The 16,891-nt window shown below is 40.0% G+C and overlaps 1 protein-coding gene across 6 annotated transcripts; it reads left to right on the top strand.

Annotated features, from left to right (window-relative positions):
- Positions 1–180: 180 nt before the first annotated feature.
- On the top strand, positions 181–14,092 carry zbtb44 (zinc finger and BTB domain containing 44). Of its 6 annotated transcripts, XM_058382859.1 has the most exons (9): positions 182–590; positions 1,802–1,872; positions 1,968–2,230; positions 3,617–4,703; positions 5,631–5,657; positions 5,850–5,934; positions 6,710–6,861; positions 7,123–7,423; positions 11,338–14,092. In XM_058382859.1, exons 4-9 carry the CDS (start codon positions 3,644–3,646, stop codon positions 11,699–11,701), a joined length of 1,989 nt encoding a protein of 662 aa, XP_058238842.1. In that variant the 5' UTR covers positions 182–590; positions 1,802–1,872; positions 1,968–2,230; positions 3,617–3,643; the 3' UTR covers positions 11,702–14,092. The 6 variants fall into 6 exon arrangements, with proteins under 6 accessions (XP_058238844.1, XP_058238842.1, XP_058238841.1 ...); XM_058382858.1 differs by having other exon boundaries at positions 1,802–2,230; XM_058382861.1 differs by lacking the exons at positions 1,802–1,872; positions 1,968–2,230 and having other exon boundaries at positions 181–590; positions 7,123–7,206; positions 11,338–11,508.
- The last annotated feature ends 2,799 nt before the right edge of the window (positions 14,093–16,891 follow it).

The following is a 16,891-nucleotide window of genomic DNA, read 5'->3' as shown; positions in this document are numbered from 1 at the left end:
AATAAAAGCAGGAGCGTGCTCGGGAATGTACAAAATCCCATACAGTGTGTTTTCCCCTTTCACACTTCCTTACATGACACTGATTACTCTGGGTGTCAGAGTCATAATGTTAAGAGGGATTAATCATATTATGATCAATTAAATGAAACATGCTTCCACATCCTAGGTAGAGCACTAGGAGCTTAGCTGGAGGTCAGCCAGAGCCTTTTGGGCTCGTCAGTCAAAGTAGATATCCTGAGGGCTACGCGAACGGCATGCTGGGATAGAAGATGTAAACATCAAGTGGCCCAGAAAAGGAGCTGCAGCTCCGATACCTAACGCTTTTTTTCCCCCCCACCACCAGCTACATTTACAAGGACTTTTCTCGGTACAAGTTAGTTAGCAGTTTGTTAACGACGTACAGGAATGCGACATTTTTTCCCGAAAGAGAGGGAGAGAACTCCTGTTGAAAGCGCAACACCAATGATACCAGTGCCGAGCTAGCTAGCACGCGCTAATATGGATAGCTCGCTGGTTAGCTTCATGCTCCCGTAATATTTTAAATTTTTTCCCCACAAACCATCGTGTTTACGCTGCTTTCGTTTTAAAAGGTGAGTAAACTAGACATGCATGCATCCTGCACGTATCGTGTCGTTGCTGTGCCGTGAAAAGAATTGGACTTTTAATGGTCGGCGTCACACAATGTTACTCACCTAGCGAGCTAACGAGTTAGCCAGCTAGCTAGCTAGCTAGCTATAAAGGAGCTCGTGGTTTGTTCCGTAACATTTTTCGAGACACTTACCAGTAACTTTATGGACAGGTGTTTGGTGAGTGTACGTGATTTTTCTAGTTTATTATTATTGTTATTATTTTTTATAGAAATTAAATGATTAAAAGACGTCTGAGCGTCGCCTCGAGCAAGGCTACGAAATGATAAGGTGTTAAAAAAAATAAATAAGTAAGTAAATATTTTGTAAACGCCTGCTTGATCTGAGGGAAGCTCGTGCTGTTTTGACTGGAGGCAAGTTTACTGTTCAGGACCAGCGCATAAACAAAAGCAGCTCGCGCACGGAGCCACGCCCCTTTAACTTTCCCCTAAGCAGGCCTTCTCGCAAGACTTCAATCCACAAGTTAGGAATTTAAGGGCATGGATTTTTATTTTTACACTTGAGCACTTTTTACACAAAATTTCTGTGCCATCTGTAAATGCTGTGTCTGTAAGGACCCTGTTAAAACTCTTGCGGTCCTTTTAGTCCAGTGTGGACTGAGCTTTTGCCTGTACAGGTCATGGTAAAAGAGTAAGGTGAGGAATGCTGTGGTGTTTTGTCCACTCATGAAAATATGAAGCTATAGACGTAATACCAAAATACGTATAGTCGAATTGGTTTACTGGCACGCGATAGTGATTCTATTGATATCGTCTAGGATAATTTGGTTGGTTTGTTATGTAACCTGTTACCGTTTGTAGTTCTTGTGATATATTGTGCCTTAGACCTACTAATACCATTGGTGCAATGTTGACTCTGATTGGTTTGGAGAAAATTGGACACTCTCTTTACATTCCCCTAACATTTTTCTTACTATCCACACAATAATAAAACCGCTTGAATCCTGCTCCTATACTACGAGCCTTGCTACCCTTCCACCTGGTCTCGTGTACACACAGTATATCCACCTTCCTTCTCTCCATCATATCAGCCAGCTCTTTACCTTTCCCTGTCATAGTACCAACATGCAAAGTTCCTATTCTCAGTCCTACACTCTTACTTTTCCTCTTCTCTCTCTGTCTACGCACTCTCCTCTCTCCATCTTCGACCAACAGTAGCCCAATTTCCACCGGCGCCCTGTAGGTCAACGGCGCCGATGGTGGTCGTCGTTAACCTGACCGATCCGGTATGAAATTCAGAGTACTGACGATTCACGTGATTAAATTTGGCAATGTTTTGCGCCGGTGGCCCTTCCTGACGCAACCCTCTCTTTTTATCCAGGCTTGGGACCGGCTGTCCCAGAAGTCACTGGACTGTGACCCCCATGGTTAGATTACTTCAAGCCTAATAATAAATGAATTAAAAATTGTTGATATGTTTGAAACTTTCTGTAAGAAGTTTCTGTTTTCCGTGATTGAAGAGACAATGGTTATAATGCAAGTGATTTTATTCACAACTAGATAAAATCTATGACAGATTAGAATTGTCATTTTTGGCAGCTTGCTGTGATTTAAGAAGAAGGAAACGCTTCAGGACAACTTTAGGTTAGTAACGTCATTCTACCCCATCAGTATTTGCCATTTAAATCATGGCCAATCTGTGGTCTTTACTCGTGTGTGTGTTAGTTTGTTCTCCGTCTTTGTAAAGCAATCTCAGTTGTGTATTATTAAAAGGCTTTGGTTAGATAGCATTATGAAATCTGGTACTAATATCACAGCAATGAATACAGGCTATTATCTGATACTGACCCAATATTGACATCCTCTGCGTAAGTCTCTCGTGCCAAGTTATGCAAAACATCAGAGATGTGATGAAAGTAGGCTTTAAGACAAGTTGCGTCCTGGGTGTACAATCAGGCCGAACAGCAAACATTCATAACATAAAATACGTCAGTGGTTTAGAATGTAGGTCAAATGAATTGTACCAATACCAACATTCAGTGTAATCCTATTCCACACTGCCTTTAATTAACTATAGTGCAGGAAAGCTTTTTAAAAATACCCTTATGATTTAGAATTTCTGCACACTTTGTCTATTAATTTTCCTTCTCAGGATCAGTCCTTCTTTAGCCATAGAGGAATAGACTTTCTACACACAAGTATTAGGATGCCCGAGTAGGCCTTTCCTCAGTTAACGGTCATCTGACTCAGGCAGCAATGATCCTGAGCAGGTCTTAATATCACTATTCTACAGTTTATTTATACGACTACAGAATCTCCATGTTGCACATTCCACAAAACATAGTCATTGTAGAGTGTCCGTGTTTTCCCTTAGCGTCATACACATTCCAGTTTGAGAGAACTGTAAATCTCTCTCTCTCTCTCTCTCTCTCTCTCTCTCACACTCCGTCTCTCCTCTCCCTCCCTCTTCCCTCTCTCTAGGATATGCTTGTTAGAGCTCGATTGTAAGATGGCTCTCCAGACTTGTCGGTGTGTTCAGACATTTTTTTCACCCTCGAAATGTGTCCTGCTTGGCTCAGGTTATAATCTCACCTTTAGGCATTTATAGCCTATTGTCCCTCTTCTTAGTTCAATGCATTTCCATCTCCAAAATTAGGGTTCCTGGTCATTTTATTGACTTAAATAATTATTTTAATTAACTTTAACAACAGGCACACATTAGTCACATGTGGCGTTGCCCAGTTGAGTGAAAAGAGAAAAAAAGCACTAAAGCAGCAGCACTTTGAGAAGGGTTTGGAAGGATTATAGTGAGATAATAGTGATTTAAAACATAAAGCTGTGGGTAAGGTCATGCTCGCATAGAATGTTCTGGGACAATGTAATATTTTTGTTCTGAATGAAGAAAATTGGTATTGTTGTTGGCATTGATGTTCACTGTTTCTTTTCAGCGAAGCCAATAGTATTTGCCAGCTGTTATTTATTTAGTATCCTAAATAAATCTGTTTATTTACATCTCTTCCCTAATCCAAGGAAATCCATCCTTTATCTGCGACGAAGATGGGAGTGAAGACATTTACCCACAATTCACCCAGTCACAGCCAAGAGCTGTTGGACAAGCTCAATGCATTGCGCAGCGAGGGCCACTTCTGCGATGTTACAATCCGTGTTCAGGGCCAGCTATTCTCTGCCCACAAGGTGGTGCTGGCTTGTTGCAGCGACTTCCTCAAAGCTAAGCTCTCGGGGAAGCCAAGTGATGATGAGGCCAGCATGGAGGACAATAAGGCAGTTCTGGATCTTCACCACGTTACCGTCGCAGGCTTCGCTCCACTGCTGGAATACGCCTACACATCCACACTATCTATCAGCACAGAAAACATCATCGATGTCCTGGCTGCCGCCAGCTACATGCAGATGTTTGCAGTGGCCAACACCTGCTCGGAATTCATGAAGTCCAGCATCTTGTGGAACTCGTCCCCAGCTTCCGGCAACACCGCCACTCTTCACCGGCCCCAGGAAGCTCCAGAAGGCGCCTCAACTTGCACTTTGACTCCGCTGGATGCCCTATCACCCTCGCCAGTATCTTCAGAATGCAGCGCACCTGAGCGGCCTGTCCCTGTGTGCCGCGAGTCACGCCGCAAACGTAAAGGCTTCGCCAGCCCACAGCCAACCTCCTCTTCCTCACCACAAGTTCCAAATCCTTCACCTTCATCGTCTTCCTTCCCAGAAAGCTCTGCTCAGACCCTGGAATCCTCCCTCGCTTTTTCTTGGACTTATCCATTTGGTGTAGACCGCCGCTTCACTTCAGAAAAAGCCAAACTTCCCGAGGGGTTGCTGGAGTCTAGTGGGGCATCCGGACAAGACGGAGGCAGTCGGGCACTGGTGGAGTACTTGTCCTGCGAGGGCCCTCGGGCACTGAGTGTGGGTGGTACAGCTGTGGTAGAGGAGGAAGAGGAGGACGTGCAGGTGAAGGTGGAGAGGCTAAGTGATGAAGAGGCACACGAGGAGGCATCACAGCCAGTCAGCGCCTCGCACAGCTCACTGACCGACCAGCAAACTGTGCCTGGCAGTGAGCACACCCAAGAGGATCTGCTCATCAGCCCACAGTCTTCATCCATTGGTAGGAAACTTTTAGTGGCTCCTTATTTGTTTTGTCATTTTATAATCGGTTTATTTAATATTTGTAATTATTTTTATTGTGCTCCCTTAACATAATGGGTCTGCAATAATATTTACTTCATGAGTTTTACCGAACTATTATAATAAGGATTTGTTTAAAAGTGTGCTCCCGTGTGTCTACTACAGGGTCGGTATACCTTCATCCCATAAGCTGATCATTTTTTTCAATCTAATTAAATCTATTGACGTTTGTTTTTAATTGGCTCATTTAATAAATTTTTTAATTAGTTATTATATGATAATTACAATAATGAAGAATGAAAAATTAACCCATAGGTAAAGTTAGTTCAATGCTATTGATTGTATGCATTTTTTGTGTTTGTTCTCTTGAATTTTTGTTGCTGGTTAGTGCAAAAATATGATGCTAACAAAAATCCATATCAGCAAATTTTTCGTAATCGACAAAGTCCGTGATAATGATTAATAATTGCAGCTCTAATTAAAAACAGAAGGGTTTGTTGATCGCAAAGCACCAGATGGATGCAAATCCATTCAAGCCAGCAATGGTCTTAAATAGCCAGTGTCTTAAATAGTCTTTTGTCATTATTTTAAGTTTTTATCACTGAGCAACAGTAGGGTTACAATTTTAGATGAAAATAAAGATCTCATATGAAACTACGATTGGTTACCTATTTTGTTTTTGTCACTTCTGAAATGGGTTTCCTGAGAACCTGTATCTGTTTATTTGTGATGATAAATGACTCCGTGATTTCAGTCAACTCTACATGGAAAAGGAAAAGTTTGTTTCATTATGTTCGTATGAATACCCACAAATTGCTCTCCGAAGAGTACCATAGAGTAGAGTACCAAAAGATTTTCTGCTTTATTTTTTGAATCGGACAAGCTTCCAAAATCGCTCTCTTTTCAGACAGGAACGTCTCAGATGGAACCCAGGGTTAGTGACATTTTCACCATGTTTTTTTTTTTTTTATTATTAAAAAACTAACATTTTTTAGAACGTATTAGGCTATCTGATTATAAATACCTAACCACAAGCTCTAATTCTTTAAACCTTTCCCTTGATTTCATTTTCATTTATTATATTATTATATAAGAAATGAAAACAAGTGACTATATGCTTTCATAGGCTCCATGGATGAGGGGGTGACGGAGGGTCTTCAGTCCATCCAGGGCACCCCGAACACCACCGGCCACATGGAGGAGGACGAAAGGTACATCTGCTTTTCAGGATTGCAGTGTTTTTTACGAAGTATCGTTTTACGACGTTTCACTCTTACAATTTTATGAAGAAAAAAAAAAACTAAGAGGACAGCTAAAGTTTTTTTTTCTTTTTTTTTTTTTCTTTTTTTTATCCTTTCAGTCTCCATATTCTACTTATTTAAGTGGAGGTAGCTTATGTGGTGTTGTCGTGGCTATTAGACTTTGGCATGATTTGTTGCCAAAGGACCAGAAGCTAGTTGGCTAGGTGTCTGGAAAGTTCTTGGCTCTTGAATGTTGTAGAAACACGGGGAGAAAAGTGAAGTGTCGCGATGCAAAACAAAAGGGAGAAGAAAAGAAGCACAGCTGTACCTCTCTGAAACTTTTTTTTATTTTTATAGGATAATTTGATACGCCTGAGTAAACTTGTGATATGTTCGTCTGAAATTTCTCTGGGCTGCAATTTGTGGAACTTTGGAAGCAGATAGTGTTGGTATAAAAATACTGTCAAGTTGCCAATTCAAACTATTTGCCAATAACCATTTAATTATTAATAGCATCTGCATTACACATTCACACTGTATCTAAACTTTGGAGGGGGGGGCATCTTGTTGAGGAGCTTAACTCGATCATTTAGCTATATAAAGTATATTTTTAATACTTTATCTCGAATGTTCTGCAATCTCAAACACATTGATCTGACTATGCTCATTCTTCTTATAACTTGCTTATCTTTTCTATGGTGTCCTGTATTATCTTCCTTCTGTCTCTTTCTTTACTGTCCTGTAGGCTTGAAAATGTCCAGTACCCTTACCACCTGTACATCAGCCCTTCCACGCGCCCGGGACTCAATGGGCCTGAGCGGCCGTTCCAGTGTCCTACATGTGGAGTCCGTTTTACTCGAATCCAGAACCTTAAACAGCACATGCTCATCCACTCTGGTGAGAGCAAGAGCCTCTGCTCTTACGTTACTTTAAGGATAATTTCATCTCCTAGAATATGCTTGGGTTGCTTTAGGCCCCAATCTAATCTATCAGTAACGAAAATTAAGAATTTAAAATGACACACTTTCATTGCCGGTATTATGGTTTTCTCTAGAGGAGAACTGCTTGAGTCCATACATGCATAATGCGGATTAAAGCTTACTGTCAAAATATGAAACTGTGGACTTTCTTGTGACCGCTGACCCATTTGCTCGGCAGGCATTAAGCCGTTCCAGTGCGACCGCTGTGGGAAAAAGTTCACACGGGCCTACTCCCTAAAGATGCACCGTCTGAAGCATGAAGGTAAACGCTGTTTCCGGTGCCAGATCTGTAGCGCCACATTCACATCCTTCGGTGAATATAAGCACCACATGAGGGTGTCCCGCCACATCATCCGCAAGCCTCGGATTTACGAGTGCAAAACGTGCGGCGCCATGTTTACCAACTCCGGCAATTTAATCGTACACCTGAGGAGTCTGAACCATGAGGCATCAGAGCTAGCAAACTACTTCCAGACCAGGTGAGGAGGAGCTGAACGTAATTAGAAATGTCTGTGCGAACAGAAACACCAATGCAGGATTAGCTAGTCACGAGGGTTCAAAATGGCAAGCGGAAAAGCGGTTTGTTATTTTTCACTCTCCAGGTTACAGATCATTTTTTTCTGTTTCAACAGAAATCTCTTTAACCATTCTGCAAACCCTCCTTGCTCTGTGACATGGCACGCATTTTTGCATTTTATTTATTATATGCACTCTTACCTTTTGAAGCTCATCATGACTTGTGCGCACCCCGAAAAATCGTGTTCTTTCAGTTGGGATTTTCAGGCCTAGTTATCCACTTAATTGTCAGGATGCAAATTCTCTATTTATAAAAGTGATATAATGAAACAGTTATGACTTGTGTTTCCAGATGGTGGTTGTGAAAGGTTCTTAAATATGGGCTTTATTAGGAAACGAGTCACTGTAAAGGGCAGCACTAGAGTAAGCAAGGAAACCGTACCATATTTGAAGGACTTGGATTTGAACACTTAGTTACATACAAGGGTGTGAAAGAGAGAATGTACATGGACAACTATTGTAAACCAATTCTTAAGAGCTTAGTGGTGGCCTAAAAAAAGACCACTCATTACAACCAGTATATTAATCCTGATCTAGCATCCTCATTAGATTCCTGGAAATGTTGAGTCTTCAGTTCCTAAACCACAAACATCTACTATTTCGTCACCCATTCCTCTCTCCCCATCATTCTCTCCCTGTCCAATCTGTGTGTATCCAGCACAAATAAACAATGGATGAGCTGAACAAGCCTGAAAGAATGAGGCAATAATTTGGCATTCTCTCAAGATATGAACCAAAGGCGTCCAAAGAGAGAGCGATTGCTGGCAGAGAATACGGCTGCAATTTGTGTTGAGGTGCATGTTTCTCTCGTTCAATAACGAGAGCCAGCCACTGTCTACCTTGTATCAACCCATCGACCAGTCTTGCTGAAACAGGAATTAGTCTGTCTAAAGATGGAAGGCAGAGACTTGAGGAGATTTTGAATCCTTAACAGTGAATTAGATTTCTTAGTAATGTTAGGATAGCAGTGATTATTTTAATTCTCCTCCTCATTTAGAAATTTGTGGTGCATTACTGTCAAATAGGGTACAATCCACTAAATATTGCTTATTATTTCTATATTACCACAGCATTGTTGAATTCTCCAATCTGATTGGTCAGATGGTAATTCAAATTCAAGCAATAAGTTTATATTAACATTCAAGCTCCTTCGAGTGTGTTATCATTTCTATAGTAAAAATTGTACTCACAGGGCCTATAGGGAAACACTCCACATGTTTACTGTATTTAGCATAAAGATTTGTGGGTGCAAGCTCTTTGTAACTGCCAGTAAGTTTTTTGCCAATGAACAGCCTTCAGGACAGATGATCGATGCGCTTTCCGGTTCCTCAGTAACATGTCTTCTGCGTTTTTTTTTTTTTTGGTTTTTTTTTTGTATTATCAATTTCAAGAGAGAGAAAAGGTTAGGGTGGTGAGGGAACAGATGTTTACAGCTGCTATAACAAAAGTGACAGGAAAGAACAAGTTTTAACTTTTAACATGAACAAAGCTTACCAGGACCTTTTACACCAATCAGCCAGACCATTAAAGCCATTGACGGGTTATGTGAGTAATGGCATTAGGTATTAGACAGCAAGTGAACACTCGGTTATCAAAGTTGATGTGTTTGAAGCACCTACATTGGCCACATGAGCAGCAGAAGAAGGTTGCCTGGTCTGATGAATCGTGTGTTTACATGCTTTTACATCATGCAGTTGGGTGCATGAGCATCACTCGGGTAAGTGTTTATGCCAGGAGGCGCTATGGGAAGAAGGCAAGCCAGCAGGGAAATCTTGGGTCCTTGCATTCATGGGTATCTTACTTTGACAAATACCACCTACCTAAATATCATTTCTCTCCAAGTACAGAACGTCATGACAATGGAATCCTCTAATGGCAGTGACCTCATTCAGCAGGATAATGCACCCTGCTGCACTGCAAAAATTGTGTTGGATTAACCTCCAAATTCAATTTCTCAATCCGATCAAGCATCTTTGGGAATGTCGCTGAAGAAACAATTACAAACCATGGACAACTTGCAGGACTTAAACGATCTGCTGATAATGTCTTAGTGTCCCATACCTCAGAGGCCTTGCCGTATCCGAGCTGTTTTGGCAGCACCAGGGAGATCTACACAATAATAGGCAGTTGGTTTTAATGTTCTGGCTGATTGGTGCATCTAGTACTCCTGCACATGGAAAGTAACACATTACATTTAATTGTTAGACGTCAAAGGGGGAGAGTTTTCTGCGCAAGAACCCACAACACATTGTACTCTTTGTTCAAGATGACATGGCATTGATATTGTAACAATATGTGACCGTTTCACGCTGGGTGTGGATCGCACTTGTGAGGTCATGGACCATTCATTTCTGTTTCTGTTTTACCTTATTATTATAAACATGCATTTTCACTTTATATGATCACAAAGTTTAATAATCCAAATCCGTTTAATTTCTGTTCTTTAACTGCTAGATGTACAATCCGATCTGAAATGAGTGGAACAGCAAGGTCAGTTCTTTTGTTTTGGTAAAGTACACTAAAAGTATAGGAGTTAGATAGTCTTTAAGTATAATGTTTGGTTGCATATCCCCTGCTTGCAGTAGCTTTATCAAGCGGGGCCCACTCGTATCACCAAACTGCTGCTTTTGTTTTGTTGTTTTGGGTGTTTCTCCCTTCCATTCTCCTGTTCAGGAGGTGAAATATGTGCTAATTCGGGTTAAGGTCTGGATGACTGACCTGCCCAGTCTAAAATCTTCCACTGTTTTCCCTGATGAAGTCCTTAATTGTGTTGGTAGTGTGTTTCAGGTCATTGTTCTTAATGCATGATTGGATTCAATCAATTAGATTAAATATATTTCTCTGTAAATTGGCAGACAGAATGTTTCTGTAGACGTCTGAAGTCATTCCGCTGCTACCTTCGAGTGCCATCATCAATAAAGATTAGTGAGTCTGTTCCAGAAGCAGTCATGCAAGCCCAAGCCATGACACTACCTCCACTGTGCTTGAGTTGATGAGCTTGTATATTTTGGATCATGAGCAGATTACTTCTTTCTCCACACTTTGGCCTTCCCATCACTTTAATACAGGTTAATCTTGGTTCCAGAATTTTTGTGGCTCATCTCTGTATTTCACTGGGAGCTATAATCTGACCTTCTGATTCTTAGAGCTGCATATTTTTTGGTATGGCCTCTATGTTTCTGCTTCTTAACATCAAATGCAGCCTTCAGAGGTGAAACAGGACTCAAATCAAGAGTAGACATTCCGAGCGATTCATTGGTTAAACAGTTACTCTAACAGGACACACTTGGACCACAAGAAATACCTCTCAGTCACATTTCTAACACATCTAGTTCTAGTTGTGAAAGAAAAAAAGAAAAAACAGGAAATGAAGGATGAAATTCTGATTTGTTGATTTTAAACCCAAATGTCTTCAGGTTATAGCCAAAGAAAAGGCAAGGCCTTTCTGTTCCATTACTTTTGGAAGGTCTAGTTTACCTGCATAGACCTCTGCTGGTAAAAAAAAAAAAAAATCAGCTCCACATCTGGCAAGGTGCGAACCTGTGGTGTGGATCATCATATAAATCTTTTCCATTCTTAAAAAGCCGCAAATTCATAAATCTGTTTTGATTGAGGGACTTTGGGAAATCTATGTTAACATAAACCCTTCTTACCTCAAATAGCAGCTGATATCTGATGAAGATGCTTAATAAATCTTCACTTATGGCGTATTACCTGTCTGCCAGTGATTCTTCAAAATTGTACTGCAATGAATTTTATTTACATTGTCATTTTCTATGTGAAGCAGTATTTAACCTGCTGTGCTCTGTTTCCCCAGTGAGTTCCTCCTCCCAGACTACTTGAGCCACATGCAGGAGGAAGAGGAGGAGAACCTGGCCCATTTTGAGATGACCGAACAATCCTTCGACGTCAACGCCGCCACCTCCTCCTCCTCTTCTTCCGTACAAACACCTGTCATCTCCCAGGTCTCCTCAACCATGAACTATGACTCTCGACCCTCTGCCTCAATGGCCCAGAATTCACCAGGCTCTAGAGGAGGCCATGGGAGTGAGGAGGGAACAGCAGGGGACGAGGCAAAAAATACAGTCACCTCGTTGCCGGAGCCGGAGAAGGAGGAAAGGGAGATACAGGGCGAGGGACAGAACCAAAAGAAAGCACTTGTGTCAATTACAATCGAATGAGAAGCATTCCATTTAATTCTTTTGGAATTTGTGTATGTGTTTTTCAGATCTTGTGGCCTGAATCAGTAAAAATGCAAAAGAAATAAAGTGAACACTGGACTGTGCGTGGAGAATGCAAGTCGGATTACTCATTATAGTTGACTTTTTAAAAAGCTTCATCTGTAGTCCTGAAAAGTTCTTTATAGGAATGTTCTTCTTTTCATTTGCTTTATATATGAACATAAGGTTATCTGTTGTGGTTGTTTCTTCTGAAATTCAGACATTGTAAACTTGAAATGTTTAGACATTGTTTTTAACTGTCCTGTAATAGATTTTCTTTTTTTCTTTTTTTTTCCCTGAAGCTTTATCAGCTAAATGTTGACCCTCTATGAGGCCATTTGTCAAAGGATATTGTGTATGAGTCAAAAGCTGTGAGATGATCACACCTTCGCCTTATTCAGTCAGGCTGGATCATGCTAGACCTATGAGTAGGGAAAGTTGTTCCTCTAAGATGATGATTATTATTATTATTATTATTATTATTATTATTATAATTATTTTTGGTCCCTTTGAAGCGATTTGTTTAGTCTCATAAAGCAGAGCGCCTTAACTGTAGCACACTGCTGTTCCCGGGCTGCAACCTGAACTTTTGAGGCTAACAAGCTGAAATGTGAAAAGACTGTGCTACTAGTTCATCTTCATTCTTCTGCAGCAGAAGTCATCCAGTATAATGTGCCGTTTAGCTTTATTTTTTTATTTTTTTTTTTTAAAAAATAAGCTTAGACTCCATTTACGGAATCCTTCCTTAGTTGTGTCTCCTTTCCAGTGGAGGAAATGATCCAAACTCGTGTGAAGTTAACAATCACCCACTAACCCCTACAAAGCTTCTCATTTTATTTTCTACTGTATGTCATGCTGCTAGATTTTGACAGCTGTGCCTCACACCTAGAAACCATTGGATTAAGCATTTCTTGTAAGAATTTCGATATATGAAAGAAAAAAAAAATTGAAGAAAATTTCCTCAATTTCTGTATATCTTCAAGCAGTGAAATTTTTCTCCATGACTATAGGTACCTAATATCTTTCCCGTAAAATCTGAGAGAGATTACATGACGAAATTGTGAAATCTGTATTTAGCAGTGGTCATTAGCAAACACACACTGTCTTGTGTGCCCATACACCCCCCCCCCCACCCCCCTATATTTGACATTGCACAAGGCAATCATTTGGCCAAATGCTGCTCCATGTGATGTTCTCAATAAACCAATGGTATGGTATGCATTGTGCAATATCCAGCTTTTAGATGACACCCATGTTTCCAAATATGGCTAAAGAATGTGATTATTATTTTATATATTTATATATATATATATATATATATATATTATTTTTTTTTTTCTTTTTGCCAAGGCCAATAAACAGTTGAGAAATAATTAGCAGGACATTCTCAAGCAATTAGATTTATCTGGAAGGATTTTTAAAGCTCTTTCGAACACCAGTTTCTCTTTTTATTTCTGCAGTGCACTTCATTTACAAGAAACGAATAACAAAAGAGTGTATCACTATATTGGATGCGGTGTCCGATGTCATCTTGATGGTGGTCGGTGTACTGACCAAACACATTCAGTAAATACATTGCTTCCTCGATCTCACCAGGGCTTGTGTGGTAGATTCAAACGCCAGTGTCTTTAGTCTGAGTGTTCAGTGATGCATTTTCCAGCGCAGTATTGCCTTCTGTATCTGCTTTCTTTCTGTGGTATCTGCATGTTGTCCCGGTCTAAACAAAAATAAGAGCAAAAATTAATATAGCATGGGTTGATTTTTATTTGTTGGATGTTTTGGATGTGTGTGGAACTACAGTTTTTATGTACAATATTCAAACTTCTGTGTCTGAAATGTTTCAACAGAGAGAAAACTTGGTGTTTTGATGGTCATGATACTCTTTCTGATCCTGCATTATAATACGAGTCACCTTACAGTGAAATTTTGTACATTTCTTATAGCAATGTGAGTATGAATTGTTATTTGACTTGAGCCTTGTAGTGTCTGCTTTTGTGACGATGTCTTAATGGTATTTACTCGAACCTTCTTTGTTTTATTCATTTTCTTTCGTATCTTGTGCCTTGGATATTAAATCTGTAGTATATTTTAATGGCTAAAACATACATTGATATGAATTCATACCATTTTGTAGACAGAATGCTGGTAGACTTATGATGTAGCTAGTGATCGAAAATATTTTTGAAGTGCTATACTATTGGTTTAATATGTGTGCTTGTGTTTATTTTGATAATGACAAATGTACCTTTATTGTTTTGTACCTTTTCGGTGGTCCTTATGCCAAGACAGATTTGCTGAATGATGTTTTGTAAAGTCAGCAAGTTGCAACTGAAATTAAATGGTTACACCCTACCACTCCAAAATATGGCTTTGTGTCTGTTGTATGTAGATGCTGATTTCACCTGCAGGGAGGATCGATTGTACCTAGCATTGGAAATGTAGCTATTAATTGTATTATCAGGAATGAGCTAGTAATGATCTCTTGATCCTGACTGGTTAGGTGTTCTTTCTTTGTCTTTTTGTAACCTTTACAGAGGCTGGATGCCATTGAGACAGGAGTTTGGAATCCCTGACAGATATTTTATTGAATCCACCAGAATGTGAGGAGAACACGCCGTCTTTGAGTTGTCGTTGCCCCAGTCAGCTTTTGGCTGGAAGAAATTAGTGACCTACTAACCTATTAGTGACTTATTAGTTCCCCAAGAGCTGTTGAAGAAAGAACATTATCAACATTTACATTATTTAGTGTCCAGTGTCACCAAAATGAGGATGAGGTTCCCTTCTGAGCCTGGTTCCCCTTAAGGTTTCTTCCTCATATCATCTCCTCACCACTGTCGCCTCATGCTTGCTCATGAGGAATAAATGTTAGGGATAAATAATAGCTTTAAACTTTATAATTGTTTTCCATGTTTCTGTACTTCTGTAAAGCTGCTTTAATTGTCCATTGTCTCAAAAAGAGCACTATCCCTAAGCTTATAATCACCAAAAAAAAAAAAAAACATTTAGACCCCACCTTTAGGTTACAAGATTGCAGCCTGAGATACCGTGCCACCATCTAATAACCTACATGGTTCAGACGACAGATGTAATAGCTCAGTATACTGAGAGAGAGAGAGAGAGAGACTCGAGATGAAAAACTTCATACTGCATACTGTCCAGCTGCACAAACAGATGATGAGGGGAAAAAACTCTTAAGCTCTAACTCTGCCTTGGCCTTCCAGATAAGGTTTAAATGACACAGTGCGTTGGTCGTGGACTCCAAGCACCTGCTTGTAATTTTGTGTCCTTTCATTTTTGTGACCTACGTCAGCCCGGAAAGTGAAAAGGAATGAAGGGATGAGTTTGGTGTGCTCCAATAAACAGGTCAGAATCTGATGATGTGTCAGGATGTATTGGAGAATTAAATAGATTTTAAAAAATCATTGTGGATACATTGAACACTGAATTCGTAATACGTGAATTAAGAAGGAACATTTATCTTTACGTTTTTGCAAAATATTTAGGCATGTATTATACTTCTAGGTAAATTATGTGCTAAAATCGACCCACACTTGCTTGGCTTACTGTTCCAGTTATATAACCCCGGCAACCACCTACCAAGACCAAGGCACCAGGGTGGTGATTGCCGGTAGACTCCCCCAAAATGATGCGTTTAGACAGCAACGAGAAAGACACACAGATATGTCCGAAACTTAAGCTATGTCAAGTATTCATTGTTGAGATAATGGTGCTGAGAACAGCTTGACTGAGCCAGAACTTGCCAGATGAGGATAAAATCCACTCGTGTCTCTGAAATATCAAGCAGCAAGTCAAGACGTCTGTTCTTGTTGTGTAAAATTAAATGATATTGCTAATTTTCCACTGGTCTGTCCTCAGCTAATGAAGTTTCTTGAACGAATGATAACGTTTCTACTTGATATCTTAAATGTTCCAGATTACATACAGGCCAACTAGGAGAATTCTGTTGTTTTCGCTATACACTGAAATAAAAAAAGATGAATCTAGATTAGAATACCAGCTTTCATTTCCTGATATTTACAACTTGATATGTTAAACAACTTGGAATGTGGGATATTTTGTTTGAACCCACTCATTGTTCAAGTGACCAATTAGCTCTGAGTGTCTACTCTGTTTGAGCCCTTTGTTTCGACTCTGAAGTTTGCATTTGTTGTTAAAAAGGATAAACATGAGAGAAAAGCAAGCCATTGTGATGCTGAAAAAAGAAGGAAAATTGAGCCATTGCACAAGCAATGATACAACAATTAGGAATGTCTAGAAAAAGAAAGAAACCACTGGTGTACTAACATGCAGACGCTGAACAGATCAGCCAAGAGAATCAACAACAGTTGATGAAGACACAAACATTGTGAGAGCTGTGAAGAAACCCCCCTGAAATATAGCCAGTGACATCACCCACAACCTCCACAAGGATATCAGAATTCACCGTTCCAAGAAGAGCAGAAATACAGCGCTAGTACCACACGATGCAAACTAATCATCAGCAGTAACCGTCCAAAGGCCAAATTACAATTCACAATGAAATACAGAGATGAGTTTTAGAGAGTAACCTCTACCAAAGCAAAGGAGCCAGCCAAGGTATAGAGAAGGTCACAGATATCAGCTCATGATCCAAAACATAGAAGCTTACTGATCAAGCACAGTGAGGGTAATGTCATGGCTTGGGCTTGCATGGATGCTTCTGGAAAAGGTGCACTAATTTTCTTAACTCATGATGGTAGCATACACTGAAAATTTATAGAGAAACACATCCAATCTAATTAGGGCGTACAGCAAGACAATGAACCAAAACACACCTCCAACACAACAAAGGACTTCAGCAGGAAAATGTGGAACGGTTTAAACACCCTTCAATCAATTTAATCACCAGAACTTAACCCAATTAAACATCCCCCAAAACAAAAATAACAACTGAAAGTAGCTGCAAAGCAAGTCTGTACAATTTTTTTGATGTCACTGGGTCATCAACTTGTTGCTGCCCTAAAAATTGGGTGGTCATCCACCAAAGCTGCTGTATTCTAAGTAATTTAACACATCTAGATGTAAAAATCAGGAAATGAAAGCTGATACCTTAGTCATTGTTTGTTATGAAACACAAATGTCTAGAAATGTATGTATGTATGCATGTTTTTA

This window comes from Hemibagrus wyckioides, linkage group LG28, assembly GCF_019097595.1.
Source record: "Hemibagrus wyckioides isolate EC202008001 linkage group LG28, SWU_Hwy_1.0, whole genome shotgun sequence".
NCBI lineage: Eukaryota > Metazoa > Chordata > Actinopteri > Siluriformes > Bagridae > Hemibagrus > Hemibagrus wyckioides.
The sequence above is the reverse complement of the archived record's forward strand: the minus strand, read 5'-3'. Positions and strand labels throughout refer to the sequence as shown.